Source organism: Amphiura filiformis, chromosome 4 (assembly GCF_039555335.1).
Source record: "Amphiura filiformis chromosome 4, Afil_fr2py, whole genome shotgun sequence".
NCBI classification, from domain to species: domain Eukaryota; kingdom Metazoa; phylum Echinodermata; class Ophiuroidea; order Amphilepidida; family Amphiuridae; genus Amphiura; species Amphiura filiformis.
The window spans coordinates 76,328,779-76,349,669 of record NC_092631.1 but is presented as its reverse complement, the minus strand read 5'-3'; the positions used below and the strand labels follow the sequence as shown (position 1 = coordinate 76,349,669).

At 36.8% G+C, this 20,891-nt stretch overlaps 1 protein-coding gene across 1 annotated transcript in view; it reads left to right on the top strand.

Moving 5' to 3' along the window:
* The window catches only part of LOC140151418 (translocating chain-associated membrane protein 1-like), a 48,823-nt gene that overhangs the window by 11,340 nt on the left and 16,592 nt on the right, over positions 1 to 20,891 (top strand). The window contains 3 exon segments of the mRNA XM_072173750.1: positions 11,753 to 11,819; positions 18,351 to 18,484; positions 19,521 to 19,637. Of these exon segments, the coding sequence (XP_072029851.1) occupies positions 11,753 to 11,819; positions 18,351 to 18,484; positions 19,521 to 19,637 (318 nt within the window).

Below are 20,891 nucleotides of genomic sequence, written 5' to 3'. Positions count from 1 at the left end.
ACATATGGCTATACATGGCCATACATAGCTATCCATGGCTATACATAGCTATCCATGGCTATACATAGCTATGCATGGCTATACATAGCTATGCATGGCTATACATAGCTATGCATGGCTATACATAACTATGCATGGCTATACTATGCACGACTATACATAACTATGCATGGCTATACATAGCTATGCATGGCTATACATATCTATGCATGGCTATACATAGCTACGCATGGTATTCCTGACCATAACCCATAACAAATGAGCTACAGCACCAGTGGTGCTCTTGTTATCATCAATTAATGATAAAATTTCGAAGTTTTGTCTGCGTCCACATGTATGTGACATGGACGCAAAATACTTGATTAGCCATGTGAACTTGCGTCCAAATTTGTAAAATACGCGTCTGGACGCAATGACGCACCCTAAAGGGAAGCCTGAGCAGTCGTTGATAGGATATGCAGCTTATAGAACATGGATAACCTCTATAATGACCCCCATGTGATTTGATTGAAGGGCAAGCATCCAGGGATGGAAAACTGGCTGTGTCCATCCATCTTCAGATTCCAGTCACAACTTCATTTGTACAGTAAAACAAACAAAAAAAAACCTTTTTTCCAGGTTTTCCAGATTGGGGTCGGTCGGTGGAGGACAAGCAAACAATCTTTTTTTTTTTTTGCCTTATACCACTCATTAAATTCACCATTTTTGGGGTATTTTGTTGCAGTAATCAAAAACAAGTTTCACAACTTACACATCTTTTTCTCTTTGTACATGTGTAGGTAACCTGTCAATGTTTACACGATTTCTGAGCCTGATTATGGGCAGGATCCAACTCCTTGTATCCAACACTGAACCATCTACACATAAAATCCCTACTTTTGGTTGTTTATGCAAACAATAAAAGTAAGCACCCATCAAAAATGACTTTTTAAATGCCCAGGGCAGATAAGGTGATACTTTAAATAAGGTGATACTTAAATGCCCAGGGCAGATAAGGTGATACCCCTTGACAAATTTGTGACTATTTTTGCATTTTTCTCAAAAAAGAATAACACTCTGGTAACAAAAGTTATGTTAATTATAGGGCACTACTACACTGGAATTTCAGTGACTCAAGACAAGTGGTATGTTATTTCTCATTATATATAATGAACCACTTGTCTTGAATCACTGAAATTTCAGTGAAGTAATTGGATTCCCTGCCCTATAATATACATAACTTTTGTGCTGGTCAGTGTGTAGTTATTTTTTGAAAAAAAATGCAAAATTAGTCATTTATCAGGGGGTGTAGTACCACCAATGAAGCAAAGTTTGAATTGGTTCCTAAAATGGTTCAAATGTTCCTAATCAATCTGCAGACATTTGAAGAAAAAAAAAGTGAGAATGCTTCTAGTTCATTTCATGTCACTTCAGGCAATTTTTCAGAAGTTTCCTACACTTCCCTTCCTGAATTTATTAAAATTTCACTCAAAAGTTGTACCAATAGTCATTATATCATTGACCTGACAACGGATACACCCTGGTACAAACAGTTGTAATGTGTGGAAAATTGTTTTGTACATTTAGGTACAGACTGTACAATCACCATAATGTTTATTCCTTGTGGCACCAGGAGTCCAATTATTCACCTGTACATAAACAAAAATTACACACAGGATTACTTCAATACTCGACTCTAAACACATGTCAGTAACCAAGCAGTTGTCCAACTGACACAACAGTAAAATGCACTGACACAGAACAACTTCAGGGGTGGAATTTCGTTAAGTGCCACGGGAGTCCAAGAGGATCATGGAAGGCTTCAAGGAGTACCAACTTCCTTTAACAGTCACTTTTGTGGACTTCAAAAAAGCCTTCGACTCCATCAACAGGTCCGTCATGTTTTCAGTGCTGCGGCATTATGGAATACCAAAGGTTGTGGTCAATGCCATCCAGGTGCTCTACAAAGACTCCAATAGTGCCGTTATGGTAGATGGCAGTATCTCAGAGCCTTTCCAAGTAACAACTGGAGTGCTTCAGGGTGATGTGTTGGCACCATTCCTGTTTATTATCCTGGTAGACTACCTTCTGATGAAATCAACTTCTGGAATTGACGCTGGAATTGTTACCTACCCACGCCGGTCAAGCAGGTATCCTGCCAAGATGCTGAATGACCTGGATTTTGCTGATGATATTGCCCTGCTGGAATCTTCCATAGACCGGGCCCAGTCACAGCTTACTAGGACTGCAACTGCAGCAGCAGATCTAGGCCTTGTAATCAGCGCACCTAAGACAGAATATATGACTGCAAACTGTAACGCCCAATCAGCACTTGATGTCTATGGTAGTACCATCAACCATGTCACAGACTTCAGGTATTTGGGTTCCAAGATGGGCTCTAGTGTTGGAGACCTAAAAGAAGAAAAGCACTAGCCTGGGCAGCTTTCTGGAAACTGGAACGCCTTTGGAGAAGCCTGTCCCTGCCAATCGAAACAAAAATCAAGCTGTTTCAGACAACGTGTGTTACTGTCTTTCTGTACGGGTGCGAGTCATGGGTAATTACCAAGGACATGGAAAACAAGATCAATGCATTTGCAACATCTTGCTACAGAGTCATGTTAAACATCAAGCGTGTGGATCGGATTCCAAACGAAACCATCTACAACCTGACCAACACCACTCCACTGGTTGCCAGAGTCAAGATTCATCAACTCAAATTTCTCGCCATATACTGCGCCTTGAAGATGGCGAGCCTGTGAAAGAATATGCGCTTTATATTCCACCACATGGGAAGAGGAAACCGGGACGGCCGCAAGACACTGTACTTACAGTATGTCCAGCACCTCCTGGGAGATACTGAAGGGATGCTGCAGCCAAACAAAATTGTTTCGCTTGCCCAAGATCGCATTAGTTGGAGAAAGCTTGTAGTCGCCTGCTCCGCAGCCGACTGATGATGATGATTGAAGTAATCCTGTGTGCAATTTTTGTTCATTTTTATGGAGAGGATTTAAGATATGACCTTGTGAAAAATTATAAGTTTCTTTTTGAGGCCAGTTTATGATGATCCAAGATATATCACTACGCTCGGTGCTTGCTTCACTCGCTATTTGAGAGGTGTCAGGGTTTGTGAACAGGGCTAGTTGTAGTAACTGTGGTGTTCAGTGTCACATACTGAGGTCATTTGAGGTCAACTTGCAAAATTAGCTGAAAATGAAAAAAAAAATGTTTCACAAAAATGTAAAAAAAATGTATCACATGAATATTTACTATGTGTGGTGTTCACTACCCATATCTTTGGACGACCTATCTGGGACTGCTACACACCAACATCGCCTGGCTAATAATTACTTTGTCAGCAGAGATACTAAAATCAATACCCGGGATCGATACACATGAATGTACTATGCACGAGTTTGATATGAGACGAAAATCTTTGGATACCGGGGTAGAAAATGATGAATATCTCCCGTAAATGATTTTTGTAATAAAGAAACCAGATATGGTTCCTTGCACTTGAATATATATTTTGAACAGATATGATAGTCGTTAGCTTGCGTCTTGAGAAAGAAGCTTGCGTCTTGAGTCAAAAACTGTGAAAAATTCTGATTTATATGTGCGGAATTATATAGCGCAGTGTATAGGCCAATCGTGGAGGTAGTCTAAAAGCATACCTATGGCGTACCATGCTCGACCCACACAAAGCAAGGTCAGTCACCGGCCTAATCGGGGCTATTGTCAGTAGCCTTAGTCAGATGACCTTCGCCCATTATGCGACTCGAAACTATTAAACAGGTCGTTACAAAATGGCCATGCGTGGCGGTGGATTCAACCTACATTTGTACCATGGCGATTTCTGCCATGAAGTTATCGGGGCGATGACACTGTGTGCTATCCCTATTTTTTAACTAATTTCAAATAAACTGGTAATGGATGATGATAGTGATTGTAGCAAATTGAAGTGATGATGATGAATGATGATAACCTTGATTATGTTAATACCGGCATCATGGCCATCATGCCAAGTTGAAAATTAAACAAAAACACACTTTGCCTTGAATTGAAAAACTGATATCAAAATCAAATTATAGTTAAAACTTGTCTGCTTTGGACGTTTTATGAAAATAGTGCAGCTTAGCAGGTGCTGGCATCCTTCTCCACCCACGTAGGACATCCCACATGCTGGAAGGCTTACCAAAAATATGCTTGGACATCATACGCCCCCACTTTGTTACTATTCATTCCTTTCATGGTAATGTTTGATCTTCCATATATTCTGCATTTAGAGCCAATCTGTGTGCGTAGATGTAGAAATACATTTGAGGAAGAAAAATGCATCAATTAGCAAGTTTGACATTTGATGTTCAGTTCGATTGGAAATATAGTTTCATAGGGCTCAATTTTGTTTTGCAATTTTAAACTGATCCTCATCAAGAATTGGACCAATTTTAACCAATATTCTGTGTCTAGAATTAATTGTTTTATGGAAAGCAAAAAAATCAAGTGTACCGGTACACAAGGCATTGCCAGAAGGGTGTCTTTAGGGTGTCGAAAATGGTCAAAAATACCTTTACAGGGTGTCCACTTCTTTTATTTTATTTATGACATTCGGCCTAAGCCAGGCTAATCCCAATAGTGCTCAGAGGCTACTAAATTTAAGGGACGCCATCCGGATATGATGGGACAGGGATATGGGAAGAGGTCCGATTTTAGATGCAGGAGGAAAACCGAGCACCGGAGAAAAACCTGCGAGGGGCGAGCATGGATCGGCAACCAAACTCACATGTGGCGCTGCGGGGAATTGAACCCCGGCCACAGTGGTGAGAAGCGAGTGAGAAGACCACTACACTAACCCGCCCTCAGCTTTTAGCGTCTTTGTTACTGTCATAGATGTGCTAACATAGCCTGCTAGTGGTTAAACTGAAAGCTGTGTGTCTGAACAAAATAAGACATTTTATGTGAATCTGTAATTTCTTTACAGTAAGTAGAGAAATTATTAGCTACATGTATACATATGAATCAACTTTGTCAATGCTGCTGTTTTCCTTGTGTTTTGCCAAACGTTTCATTTCAAAAATACCTGATTGACTATTTTAATGACTTATCTTTAACTTTTAGGCAATTTATAATTCAAAATTGTTAAATTACACTTCCACTGGGATCACTGAATAGACCTTTAAGTAATCACACAGCATTTTTATATGTTTCAAACCTCTATTATTAATTAAATTCCTTTCACATAGAGGGCTCATTCCCAGGGGCTCTTTAAGTTATTAGCTCCACACTGCAGTTGTTCTACTATACATGTCCTGTTAGGAAGAGATCGATTGCACATACGTACATTGTACTTGCAATGTTAAATATTATCACAGGTTCTGTGCTGCCCGATACCTGTACATGATCTAAGATAAGCCAAAAATGATATCATCACTGGTTGCATTGAGCTATTCAAGGTAATAATAAATCTATCTATCAAGGTGCGTCACGGTCAAGGGAGAAAATGAGATCTTTTATACCAAGACTCATTTTGGGGAAAAAGTGAGTCTTGGTTCACCTGAATTTACGCCAGGACTCGCTTTTACAAAACAGGATCAGGACATCTATGGTGATCGACAGACTATGGTTCAGGACAAAAATTGTAGCCTTATGTCATGATTTTCTCAATGGGCTACAGTAGGCAAGTTACAGCCCTGAAACAAGGCCCGTAGCCCCTTTGTTGTTCACCTATGATCACAGTCCAAGAACTGAGCCACTTCCAATGTCCGTAGATAGATACCATCTCCCAAAATACAAGATTATTTTAATTTTTTTTTCAAATAACACATCGGATATATAATGCAAATTTTGTATGCAAAGAAATTGAATCAAGAATCAAGATTTATATTAATTAATGAGGTCAATTTAAATTTTGTAAGTTGCTTTCAAATAAATGATCTGAATGGTTTTGAAACTATTTTGATCCATGTAAACTAAATATATTATGCGATGTGCAGCAGTGTGAGCAAACATTCTTAAGTTATCTGAAAAAGAAAATGTAATAGCCTTGTTAATTATGCAGAAAGAGCAGGATTCTTGGAAAATTCAAAACCCAGTAAAAAGTAACATGATAAAATGACCTTTTGTTAGGAGTTGTCCACCCACCTTTTCTGTGGTGAACAAGTTGATGGATGGATGACTGTGAAATTGTTGCCTTCTTATTGTTAGCTAAAAGCTGGGGGAGTTCTTATATGAGCTTGTACATACTGTAGTATGTACGAAACTAAAGAAAACATATATGTATTGAAGAAGGTGGCCAACAAACAACATCTGAACATCCTAATTTGTATTTTTCATATTTTATTTAATGCATGTTATCCAATATACATACAAACTAAGGAGATTTGCAGTGACTAACTGTGTAAAAGTCAGATCCCTGAAATATTTTTCAATCTAGCACCCTCTATGGACCATGATGTGATAAACAGCAACTCAAAAGTTGGTAGTTTCAGCCCGAATGCTCCCAGCATCAATACAGCAAACCTCTTGTCAGATAATTTTGGTGGTGTAGGTCTTTGTGGTTTGGAGTCATGATTTAAAATGATTAACTCTTTCAAAATACCCCAGAAGGAATACATGTAACGCTTCACCTTATATGGGTTGAGACCAGGGCTACAGTCAGTCTACTCTGAAGTACAAAGTACCAACGCAGACGTACACATTGTGCCGACTTTGAAGGCATGCATACTTTGTACTTCAGAGTGGACAAACTGTATTAGATGGCGAATTTTACAAGGTTACTCCAAATCAGGATCTATGGTTACTCTGCCATCCATTGATCAATGAAACAATGTGATTAGACTTGAATTTCTAACAAAGCTGTCATTTGAGACTCTAAAAATGACATGTAACATTTTAAAGCTTTAAGAAGAAAATTGAGTAAACTAATAATAAAATCAACTGAGTCCAAATTGAAAATAGGTTGTTCTTGATGTTGATCACTTAGTAATGTGATGATATATACGAGGGGCAGTCAGTATGTTTTAAGAGTTGACTCGTGACGTCATATGTGGATTGTTTCATGGTATTTCTCAATGATTACATAAACACTGTACCTTTGTCTTTCAAACAACACATGTAAAAATTATATCATATACATGATCACGTAACAGCATTAGCATAAAATCAATAGACTAGGGACACTGCCAAATCACACAAAAAGGCAGGCCTTTTAAATTGCAGCAAAGACGCATGTTTAAAATGCCCGAGAACAGCAAAAGTACAAGGTGCATATGGCTAGTTTTGGGCAGGTATAAACACTAGGTCCTCACTTTGCATTTGGTAAAATATGAGACTTGTCATTAAACTTTGGTGGAAATGGGACGTCTGGAAACTTCAACAACTTTAGGGCTTGAATGGAAGCAAAATTATTCTGCAAAAATGAAAAAGCAGTTATTACAAATGACATTAATTTTCTCCAAAATGAAACAGATTAAAATATAATGACTGGTCGTGTGTGAGAGCTGGTACTCAGTGCGATGATAACTGGTGCAAATCAAACAACAATCTGCGCATGCGTAGGTAGGATGATCGATACAACATGCTGGAAATGCACGAAAGTGGCAAAATTCCACGCAAATGAGGCCTAAAATATTACAAAATGCTATGAAAATTTTAATTTAAATATTCATATGAATTTGCATGGAGGATCTCAACTTGAAATGAACAGAAAAGTTTAAAAAATAAATTTCTCATTCAAACGATGGCCTCTCTCTGTAACACTACTTTTTGTATAAATGTAACAATGGTAGAATAACAGTTATATTTTAATTACGGATTCAAATATTTTCTAGGGAGGCTCCCGTTTTAATATTTGGAGATTAGTCAACAGAACTGGCAAAAAAACTTACATTTCCACGTTTGCTATTTTTGGCAATATCATGATTTTTATAGACAGAAAAGCCTTCTTTTTGTCAAAAATAAGACACATTTGACCACACATTTCAAATAAACTAAAACCTTTACAGCCCAAAAAACATGGTTTAATGAACTGGTAGTTTGTGTTCTATTACTGTTCCAAAAGGCAGCATTCTCCATACGGTACTTTAATTCCCGAGAAAATATAAAAAATACAACAATACCTCATTTCGGCCTCTTATTTCCCTTAACAAAAACGACTCAATTTCACCAGGTGACTCTAGACCATTGATTTTATGCTAATGCTGTTACGTGATCATGTATATGATATAATTTTTACATGTGTTGTGTGAAAGACAAAGGTACAGTGTTTATGTAATTATAGAGAAATGCCATGAAAACAATCCACATATGACGTCACGAGTCAACTCTTAAAACATACTGACTGCCCCTCGTATGTGTGTGTAAGCATAAAAAAGAGCTCCAAAAGGCATTTCAACTTGCTTCAAACATTCATTATTTAATGGTCATTGACTGTATCGCTCAGGCCGAAGACATTACTAGTAAATGGTAGCTCAATGTATGTTTGCTTTCTCTTTAAGTCTCATGAGGCAGGCTATTCAAGCTCTCCCCGGCATTTATCAAAACTTCAAGCTTTAGTTTAAAATGTCAAGCACTGAGCTTAAATTTCAAATCTTAAGAAAACCAAGTCAACCAGCGGTGTTTACCAGGCTTGAGTGGAAAGCATATCATGTGTTCTCAAATGTTCAATTATCTTAAAGGCTTTTTACAAGAAATATGTTGTGGAACAAACATGCAGCAAGCAACACTTGATTCGGAAACATTTTAACAGTTTGTTGGTGGTCTTGTCTAAAATAGTACAGACAAATGCTTTGATTACTCAGAACCCAGAAGCAGTGTAACAGTGACATACAGATTTGTGTACTGACTAGTAATGTAGCCACTCTTTTATCTAATTCTTTCTATGAAAGGTTGTGTTACAATGATTTCTTAACCATGAATTAAGTTTAAGTGTTGTTGAGTTGAAGTGCATTTTAGCATGAACAAATGACACTCTATCAAATAACTCCCCCACAAATGTATTATTTTTCCTTGAATGTTCTTTTGACAGTTTTGTCATATTTTACAGAAACAAGCACTATGTACACTCAACAAGCATTACAAAGACATAATGTTGTTTTTTCAATGATTCTGTACAGTTGAAATTGTCTTAGCAAACATTTTGATGAAAGTACATAATTATATCTGTTTGTTGATGGGTTATGATGCGCTTTGATGCATTAGCAGCAGAAAGACTTATCTGCATTGGCTGCTATGTAAAAATAATTGTGTGATATTAAGAATACATTATGCATGCACCCTAATATAATATGCCTGCATTGTGCACTGAGTGAATTAATTCATATGGCAGGCACTATGTACCATAATGGCCTCATCCCCAAAGGCCTAGTTCATTAAACTCCATTCAACAGTCAAGAAATTGACCTCAGGTTGTGGAGCAGGAGGCTTTGTACCCAATACATCCAAAGGTCATTCTTGGAGTGTGGAGCAGCATATTGAGGTTAAGGAACTGTGCCCTAGAGATTGTAATGTTTGAGATCTTAGTGGGGCTATACACTCACAGCAGCTAAATGGTGATGCACTAGCTGATGCATCTAACTGACACTAAGATCAGCACTTTAAAAAATAAAACTTGACTTTCTCCAAGATATCATAAATGAATTCATCAATTAGTAAAAGAAAAGAAGGTTGTATCTGCATCTGCAGTTTTATCCATCCTTTAAAGGTTGTATGCTGTCACTTGTCCAAAGATCTTTTTGGATCATCAGATCAGGGCCTTCTTGGAAAGCAGTGCTATTATAGACACTGAATGTTGTAACCCTGTATGAAGAAAGCTTAAATAAATAAATAAATAAATAAAATCGCATCAAGACGCATAATCTGGATGTTCCAAATTCTGAGATCAGAAGGGGATGAGAGTGCTCCTCATTGTGGAACCATCCTGGTGGTGTCAAATGGATTAAGTAGGTGGGTGAGAATGTTGATCTTGTCACACCCCTTTAGCCCTAGACACCCAAAAACCTTCACAACTGATCAAGTGTCGACTTCCTTACAAGAAATTTGAAAATCTGCAATATATTTTTCAATCATATGCGTACATTTAGCTGTGAATAAAAGTAATCGCAAAGTCTGCGACATTGGCGCGGTTTGAGACAGCGGTTTTGCGCGGGCATGCGGCATCTTTTAATGTGTGTGTGAGACTGCCCTCAATGAAATGCACTCGCTTGCGAAATAATGCTATAACTACATACTTGTACATGCTATGCAAGTATTTTATTTGGGACAAACTTTTTTTTTTTTTTGTGTGTGTTAAATTTCACCATATGTGACATGATCAAGGGGAATGAGTCACATGTCGACCCTGGTCGAAAACGAGTTTTATATATATGTTTCTAAAGAGGATATTTAGAGCTTTCTGAAACTGAAAACCCCATGTTGGTACGACTTTTCTTTGCAAAGTTAAATCAATTTATCAATCACTGAAAACAATATAAAACAAAGGAATTTTAACACTTTCTTTGCCAATATCTCAAAATCAATATTAGCGACATCCGACTCATTCCCCTTGATCGTGTCACATATGTGTTTTTACTCAAAATCGCATTGTGCACTTAAATACATCACAGTATTTTAGAAGCAAATGATCATGACAGAGATAAGAATCTGATCTGAAATTTTCACAGTATAAAATCATGTGGGTACACAAGTGTAAGAGATAGCCCAAGAAGGACAGATAAAGTCGAAATGTGTTTGAGTTATGTCACAATTGTAAATGTCAAACAGGAAAACTGAGGAGGAGGCTAATACTCCAGTGGTTGGCTCTGTCTACAGTTCACACGGAGCAATATTTTCATGATGTTTATTTTCTTCTATTATATTATTTGTTGTGCACCATTTCGGGATAAAATCTGGTGTGTGATTCTTGCAACATAATTCACATGCATAGCCCCTTATTTTTACATGGAACATTCAATGTGAATGTTCATGTGAACATTTTCTGTACTAAATTTGAATAAAAAGGAAAAGTACTGAGAAGTAGGTAATAAAAAAATCATAACATAGATATAGGGTATCTATTGTACAAATGATGTGATTTTATATTCATATTCTGTGTCTCAGCTGTGGAAACCGATTAATAATAATATTGCAACACCTCTATGGGGGATCTGACATGGCTTCTTCCTGTTCTTTTCCCCCATTCATTTTGATTTGCATTCAGATGTTAAAATTGTCTGGCAAAGTACACAATTAACTACTGGTTTTCAGGTCCTTCAAATTCTTGGTTGTCAATATTCTGTTTTGTTGTAAGCCTGGAAAAGTTGTGGAATCCAGGAAGTTCATTCTAGGGAAATTCCAGGATTTTGAAGGAAATCTTGGAATTTGGAAAGAAATTTTACATTCCCGTTTCAAGAGATATGTAAGAAATTACGATAAATGTTGAGTGAATTTATTTAGCTTATCTTCCCTGCAAAGACACATTTGTTTTCCAGCCTGCAGTATTGCATGCCTGTGCTGTGTGCATACAAAATGAAAACATTGTGTGGCGACCATAGAGGGCAAAATAGAGTACTACCGCATTGTTTTACCATGTGCTGCAAAGTTTAGATTTTCAAGTGTGTGCTGTTTGCATTATAATGATGTGACCATACAGTTTGTATTATGTAATGCATGTGCATGAAATCTTAGGCTTTTTCCAATTAGTTCCAGAGGTGCATATTTATTTTAGTCCCCAATGTGACAATCCAATATAACAATATATCTAATTCAATATCACACCCTGTTTCTGTTTTGTTTTTTGCAGGTCAGCAGTCCTCTTGCCTCCGTTTTTGTTACTATGCAATACAATGTCACCAATAACAAAACAGAAGGTAAAAACTATACTCTAAATACAATAAGTAGCATGATTTTTTGCACAATGCTTTCAGATTTGAACAATCATAATGTAGATAAGCTTATAGGCACCATCAGGGATTCATTAGGTCAGGAAATTGAGAAAATCATCAAAAATCTAATCAAATATGGATATTTAAACTGTAACATGCAGTGGATCCTGGGTTTGTTCTGGGGATGTCAAATTTGACCGATATTCCTTCCTACAATGCAATTTGCATAATTGCAATAACAAATGAGATGGATTATCCTCCAAGCTGTAGCAATATGCCTATTACCTTGTGGGAAGGAATTTCGGTAGAGAAACCCAGGATTCATGTATTGCGCATCAAAGCATTTTATACTTAAATAGACATTTGTGTTGATCTATTTCTACTATTTTCAGCTTAGGCCTGTTATCGATATACAGTTTTATGAAGTCGATATATCGGAAACAAATAATGCGACATATCAATAAAGTATCGATGACATATTTTCAAGATGCCATTTACATTTCTTCAATGTTTATTAGTACAACAGAATAGGCTCCCTACATAACAAAACGGCAGTGCAAAGTAACTTCGCACTCTATATACTTTATTATTTACAACGCCTTCTGAGTGACGGTAATTTGGGATAATCTAAACATGTGTGCCAAATTGTTCGTGTATCGATACTACCATTGAGTGTATCGGAAGTCCATGAATTTTCCGACTATCGATACTTTCAACAATCAATTTATAACAGGCCTATTTTCAGCTATTTGAAATGTTATAAAGCTGGGATCACAGATGGTCTTTATACATTGTTGTGCATTGCATGATTTTCCATAACAGAAATGGGTTTTGGAAAGAAGCTGTCTTCCTTCAGTTGAAATCTGCATCATATCATAATTTACCTGTATCATGTATTACAGGCAGATCAAATTTACATCTCTCAAATTATATTCTCAGAAACAATACCGTAAAACCCCGTCTACAAGCATAGGCCTATAGTGTGCTTCTGATGAAAGCTACATTAATTCAGTCGCCATTATGGAGTTTGATCAAATAAATTACGGATCCAAGCATATACAAACAAGTATTATTTTAAGACCGATCTATTGTATTGGTATATTAACGCTTGCTTCGAATTAATTAAGCTTTTATAAAAAACACTATATATGCTTGTAGACGGGGTTTTACGGTATTATTTGATAGTTTTATAGGTAGAAAACAAACTGAATTCAACAACTCTTCCTATACCTTTATACAGGAGCCAACCGTTGTTAATCCGTGATGAACCCACACTTTTACTGTAGCGTATACGCGAACGCGAAGCGAGAATACGCGTTACGTGAAAAGCGCCGTAAAATTCGTCATGTCTGGAACCTTTGTGCGTATGCAAGCTTACAAGTTGAATTCAGTATTTGTCAGTTAGCGGCTAAACATTGCAGTTTTATTCTGTAGTTTTATCCCAGTTTTGTTGCTAATTTTAACAGAGCAATCGTCGAAGTTTTTGTAAGGCTGAGTGGCAATGTTTAATTGACATTCCTCGTGAAATAATCCGTGAATTATACGATCTTTAGCTTCTTTTCGTTGTTGAAAGGATTCAATCATGTTTCACGTTGTTCATCACCGTTTAACAACTCGCGTCCGGCGCGTCTGCGTGGTTTACTTCGCTCTGGCAGCTAAAGCTGCCCTCGAGAAGTAAACCACGCAGACGACGCGGCCGCATCGTTGTTAAACGGTGATGATCAACGGTGAACATGATTGAATCCCTAATTGAAGAACTACACATTCCCTAATCCTAATGGAAATTAAAAAATGTTTGGCTTCATTTGAATCATTGCCTTTAGGATGTCATCTTTCCAGAAAAAAGACTGTAATCTTACATGGTAAAGCTATACATGTATAATAGTGTTTTGGTATAACAAAGGAATACACAAGATGGAAACAAAAGCAAGCTTGTCACTGAACTGAAGAAATACATATTCTCAACTGAATAAATATTTCTGAGAATACACTGTGCCGCTTAGCATGAACATCTTTGTAAAAAATGACAAGCATTGGCCCTGACATATGAAGTTACAAAAGACACTGGCAGTTGTAACAAGAATATGAGATGTCATAGATGTAAACTTAAATTATCGTAATTTGTTAAGTAAGCCATGTCCCTGAACAGAAGAATGAGTGTATTCCCAGCTGGAAGAAACTTTTGGGAATGCACTTCAGTCATTGTTGAACATGTCTCAATTTTATTTTCGATTGATTTTTGTTTATGTGCTACCTAATCAAAGAGTACTGATTAGATCTGTTTTTAAATGCCACTGTAATTCTGTTTCTCACAGTAACAAAAAGGGGGTTTTATCTCTTGGGGTCAGGGTTTTTCGGCCTAATCAATATACACTGTGCAATGCTAAATCGTCGAACTATATCCACCAAGATAGATTCCAGAGAACAATACATTTATATCAGGCATAATTTGAACAGGTGATTCAGTTGTCATTTCACTTACATTTTCCTGGAATTATGAGAAAAATATGAGCTTTCTTGAATTTCTTCTGATACCAAAATCTAGTTGATGAAGAAAAATGGGGGACGAGGCTGTCATTAGGTTAGCCAGTTAGGAATTGGGTCGAAAATGATTCATCTAAAATTTTATAATGGGCTGCTACTATCATTTTGACACATTTTATAACAAGAACAAAATCAAGTTGAAACAAGTACATGTAGCATTACTATATCATTATAGTTGTCACAGACACAATAAAAGCTGTTGATGTCGTTACAGACCGATTATGGTCACATGTAAATCGTGATTATGTCTCTGCAGTAGTATCGATGTAAAGTCAAATTGGATTGTAACCATGATTGCATTGCAGAAAATAGAGTTAGTAACTTAGTATGGTGTTGGGTTTCTAGGCTAAACAAGAATGGTTTAAACATGGCTATAATTTAGGGGTTCATCAATGGAATTGAGGAGGGTATTAGTGCATCTTTATTCCCAAGGTGATGCTTTAGCATAAGGGAACAAGATCGGCCAATGCCCGTCCTCTCTGCCAAAATCCTCAAATGTTGAAATTTAACATCTTTAGGCTGATTTTTTTTTACAAATGTAATCAAGATATTTACCCCCCCCCCATACCTGAAACTGGTGTAGTTTATAGGAGGTCATCAATCTTTTGGGTCATTAACCCCAACACCCCGTGGATTTATGCTATTGTAAGGGAAGGAAGACACAAAAAAGGAGAGCAGATGAACAAAGAAGTCGCTTAGTGCCCCCAGGATTCGAACCTTAGACCCTTGCATGCCAAGCACAGGATCACCGACTGGTAGCCATGGGGATTTCGCTGGCCTGACCAGCAATTCCGTGCGCATACAATTAAATTTGACCATTTTAAACCATTGAATACCCAGTCAACTTGTATCAATTGATAAACTGTAGGTTAAAATCAAAATTGTTGATCACAGTCAATTGATGAACCACATGATAAAGTAGCAACAATATCAGTTTTTACAAGCGTTGACATGTTGAATGTAAAGCATGCATTAATTTTGTATCATGTAATGTGCTCAGGATTACATTTCTGCTTGTGCACCAACAGGCAATTTTATCTATCCACATAGTGATGTTCAATTCTGATGATATAGCCAAGATATTGACAATGTCAGTTATGATCAGGAAAGTTGAAAAAGAAGGAGGAAGAACGGAATTATATCCTTGAGATAATCCCGTAGGTTATCCTGTCGCACCTATTCATAGTCCTTTATTCTCAAGTAGTTACACATCTACTTGAAAGTAGCCTTTGATGTGATGTGTGTTGCCGACTACGGTTGATTAATTTTCACTCCAGAATTGAAACCATATCCAATGTTTCTATAGATAATTCCTTGAAAGTATGACACGTGTGTGTTAAGTACCTGATGTTGCTCTGCAGGGATACCACACGTGGATACTATAAGAAAGAAATGTAGTTTTGTAAAGATTCCAAAAAATCCGCCCATTTTGGAACATATTAATTATTTAGGAGAGTGTTTTAGGATTTTGTTAGAAACTGGATGATTTTTGATCATCTATATTTTAATGTTTTAATGTATTTTCCTGTCATTTCCTGCAAACCTAATAAAGATATTTTGATAATTGAAAATAGTCTGTATCATAAATCGTAGAGGTTGGAAGCATAACCAAGCGTGCAAAATTATTATTTGCCATGGAACTTCGGTCATATTTTATTTGAAATAAACTGGATGTTAGGATCTGCATGCATGGTATGCATAGTATTGATGGTATACAGACACTGACCTTTCCCTAAAACTAGTAAGCAGCAACTTGTGTATCACACCCGTCATGGGTTCGAACCCTTTTGTTGTATTTTATTGTTAAACCTAAATAGCGTGATTGCTTTTGAATGAGCGGCAACACACATATTTTGTTTGAGGATAGCTGGATCTATCTCCTTTCTTTACATCTTCTCTGGTTATGATGATAATGATGATCACAAAGAATACATTGACTGCAGCAGCAAATTTGCGAGTTTAGAATAAATATTGAAAGACGCTCATTTGCTCAATATGGTCACATGTATTGTAAATTTGAAGGTCTTTCTTTGTATTAAAATGCAAATGACCTGGAGGTTTTCTTTTGGCATGGAGGTCTTTCATAAAATATATCCTTCTTGGTCATCACTTGATTAAATTCATTTCTAATTGTCTGTCTTGAATTAAAGGAGCTCAACCAAATTTATGACCACATCATAAGTATTTATAATAAAGAGGTTTCATGTACAAGGGGCTTGCATGAGATTGGGTTCCATCTGTGACGCAAAGAAACATGATTTTGTGTGTGCAATGTGCACAACTTAGTATATGATACAAATTTAATAAGGTAATGATGTGAAAATCATAAAGAAACTTTCAAAATGACAACATTAACCATCATGTATGCCAGACTGTCTAGGGAACAACCCAAAAGATTGATGAAGTCCTATAAACGTACCTACCATATTGTCTGTAATAAACACCCTCCCCATCTGTAATGAAACCAGAAATGGTAGAAAATAACTTAACATTGGTGTTATAAGAGCTATGGGAGAAACATCAACATTTTAACTCCCTAATGAAACTAGTTCAATTATTAGACATCATCAATCTCTTTAGTTGTCCCCTATTATATAATATGTATTACTTCATCTTAGCCCGAGACAAGGATGCACAAAAGTGTTGATATATGAATGTTAATTACCTTGGCAGACTAAATTACTTATTAATGTGTAACAAACCCATCTGGCCTTACATATGCACAATATCTAGACACATTCATTTAATTTCAAAAGGCCTCATATAGCCATTTAAGGTACGGTACATACATGTAGGCCTACACATTCAAAATCATGCATTTCATTCACACATGAGCAGGCAACCATGACTTTGACATGGGCAAACGGTGACCTACATTTTAACTGCAAATTGCATATAAATGTATGAGGGTGAATAGCAGGACAGGTACTGTCTTTTGGAATTTGCAGCTCTTCTGGAGCCTTCACAGAGAGCTGTTCAGAGCATTACAGTAGAATGTAATGAGAGAATGGTCAACTAAGAAGAGCTAAAAATCACTCTCCTTTATCAGATTTGAGGAGAGCAGTACAGAGCGATTACTCTCGCTCTCCTCAAAAGGCAGTCCCTGGAATAGCCCCAAATTTCGCAACATGGCTCCAGTGACAAATATATGACAAAAGTACACAAAGGCTACTTTTTGTAGAATACGCTCAAAACAGCTCCCATCATGAAAAGAGCATTTTGAGCCATATGTGTGTACTATAGATGATTTGATACTGAGGATAACAACATCAAGTTTTGACACAGGCTTACTAAAATGTCATCCCCATGAAAACTCATGCATGATTTAAGTGTATGTAGTGCACAAGATTTTTGTTGGCTGCCAAGTTAGCAAGGAGGACTCGTTGATGTGGGGGTGTATGAAAAACATATTAACCCTAACACTGCCATGATTTTTAGCTATCAGAAAGTAAAGAAAAAAACAAAAATCAGAGAAAATAAACAAAGAAATCGCTGGTACCTCAAGGCTCATAGACTGTTTTTAACTATCGTACTGTATATGGCATGACCAATTTTGATGTCTGAATGCATACAAGTTTGATGCTCACATGGTACAAGATATTCCTAACCATTAAACCTGTTTTTAAGGCAATCTATATTGAAAGTATGGCAATCTCTTAAAACTAATGGCCTTCTGAGAAAATGCAATATATTTTGTGAGTCTTGTGTTCCATTTTGTAGGCCTTCGGTACATGCATACAATGTAGAAGAAAGAGAGGATGAATTGAAAACTTGTGTGGTTAGCAATCAAGTTTGGTCAATCGGTAAGGCATACAGGCATACAACTATGGTGCAAGAGGTTAAGGGTTCAAACTCTGGCGGTGGTTTAGTATGCACTTGTAGAAAAAGTATATAAACAATTAATGTATTTGTAGTTATTTGTTTGTTTATTTCTGTTGCTGATATATTTTTTTTTTTTTTTTTTTATTTCAGAAGAGACAGAACCAGTGGCAGAAGAAGATCTGGAAACCAATTATTTCAATGGACCTCTGGACCTGTGTGGAGTGTTCTTCTACCTACTAATCTGCATTGTTGTCCATGCAGTCGTCCAGGAATATGTTCTTGATGTAAGACAGCGAACAGGTCACATTTGCGAGGGGGGTGTTGATTTGAAGCTTTGTGTTGTCTTGTTTAAAAACTCACAGGTCAATTTACAGATATCCAAGTTTTTTACAAGAATGTTTTAGGAGCAATAGCTACCTCATGTTTTATTTTGTTTTGAAATTGCATTTTGCAGAGGTATCCGAAAACTCGACAGATGTTAATCTTATGAGGCATTATACTGGGGCGTACCGGGAAGCCGATTTGAGAGGCAAAATTTCCAAATCGTCCTGCTGACAGATTTTGAGTTGACCCCGATTTTTTTTTCACCAGGGCCCTCGAGAAACTAAAAAAGGGGGTGAGAGACAAAAGCAAAACATTTTGTCTCGCAAATGTATCTTTTGTCATTAGTAACTACAACGTCCAATGCCATCATCAACACACATTAAAATTGTCTGCAATGCATTGTAATTTGCTCAAAATGGGCCAAAATTAAGTGGGTTAAAAGCAGGCCAAAGGAAGATGTACATTACAATGTTTGGTCAATTTTGTCCTGGTATTTTGAGCCGGTGCCTCTGTTCATCAGGTAATTAAAGTTGCTCCTGGAAGCATCAAGTCGAACAGCTGCTGTCCACTTAGCACCTTGCCAGTAAGGTAGGGACTGAGTCCCGGGAATTCAAGTCCCGCAGGAAATTCCATGCCCGGGTACACGAAATTCCGGTTTTGTAGTGTCCCTGGACCTAGACCTAAATGCTAGGATCATTCATGGTTGACATAAAAATTTTGAATTTTGCACGAAGTTTTGTGTTTTTAATATGAAAATTGATACTTTGTTTTCATGTCATACTCTATTAATGATATCAAAATGCATACATGACCAATAATGTAGGAAACAAATCATTGAATGCTGTCACACAAGTGTGTTGATCATGATGAACATTAAAATGGAATGTATCAATATGAAATCCTTGAGTAGCAATAACCTGTGTCATCAATTGTCTGTCTCAAGCTATAGAGAATCTTACTAATAGCAACTTTATATTATATTTTTCTCCTAATTAGAAACTGAACCGGAAACTCCACCTGTCCAAAGTGAAGCACTCCAAATTCAATGAGTCCGGACAACTTATTGCTTTCTACCTGTTCTCTGTGGCCTGGGGAATCGATGTCATGATGAGGGTAGGTGTTGTTGTCATCTATATAGATGCACAATTAAGCACTAATATAATGTTGCCCAGGGATGTAGCTAGGATATTTTTAGTGATGGGTGGCATTTGATGAAAATCTTGTATATTTGCAATTTTTGCTTAAAATGGAATAAAATTCTTGAGCAATTCAATAAAATGGTGCAATTCTGGATGCTTAGTGGTAGGCTCCAGGGCTAAAATTGCAGCTGAGTGGTGGGCTCCAAAAATGTGAGTGGTGGGCTCTGCCACCCACTCTAGCTACACCCCTGATTAAATATTAATGAGCTTATTTGCATATTATTTTTATTAACAAACCTTTATTATTTGCACACCTTTGTGTGGGGGCCATCTTAATTATGAACCGCATAATTTTAGTTTTTTCATGCTTTAGTAGTAAAAAGTTGGCAAACTGCGAGTTGTAAATATAGCAATACTGAGTAGTAATTAGTTTTTAAAATGTAATAAATTGGAACTTACTGTAAACGTGTAAATATGGTTTGATTGGACGCTTAAGAATAAAAAACAATTTTCATTGAAGACTTACATGTAAGTGTGCCTGAGATTTTCTGGCACTGATCGGTTACTTATTACTACCTCCATACATTGTTGTATAATATTGAAATTTACAATATAGATTACATTGTGGATAAACCACATTGAAGAAAAGGTTGATAGTTGTGCTCCCAGGCAGGACTTCTCTTATTGCTCAGTGTTTTAGCTCAACCTAACAGTAGAATCTGCTAGTTTATATTTGCTACTACCCACACAAGTCTGCACATAGCAACTAAATGAAAAACCTGTTCTATGGGCGGACAGACTTGATAAACAGGGTTGGTCGGTGTGTTTTTTTGTTTCTTATTATTATTCTTATTAGAATTAATGGCCCTAAAATATCACTAAAAGTGTGAAAAATCTGAACATTTTTTGCAAAAAATTTTTGACAATTTTTGGAATTATTCAAATTTTCCAAAATTCAAAATCAAGGTTGGTTGGGCCCCTAGATTTTATTGTGAAAGAAATAAGGAGTGCAAAATTTAGGATTTTAAAATATATGGAACTAATGTTAATAATAGGTCACCCCAAAATATAGTACTTTTAGCCAATGAGGATTCTCAAAAGTAAGGGGCGTCCTATTAGCCAATCATATTACCGTACTGACGCGAGTATAGTCCCACCCTGTTTTTGGGTGAACATTTTTCAAAATTGGGGGTGGGACTATACTCAATTTAAAAAAAAAAAAAAATTT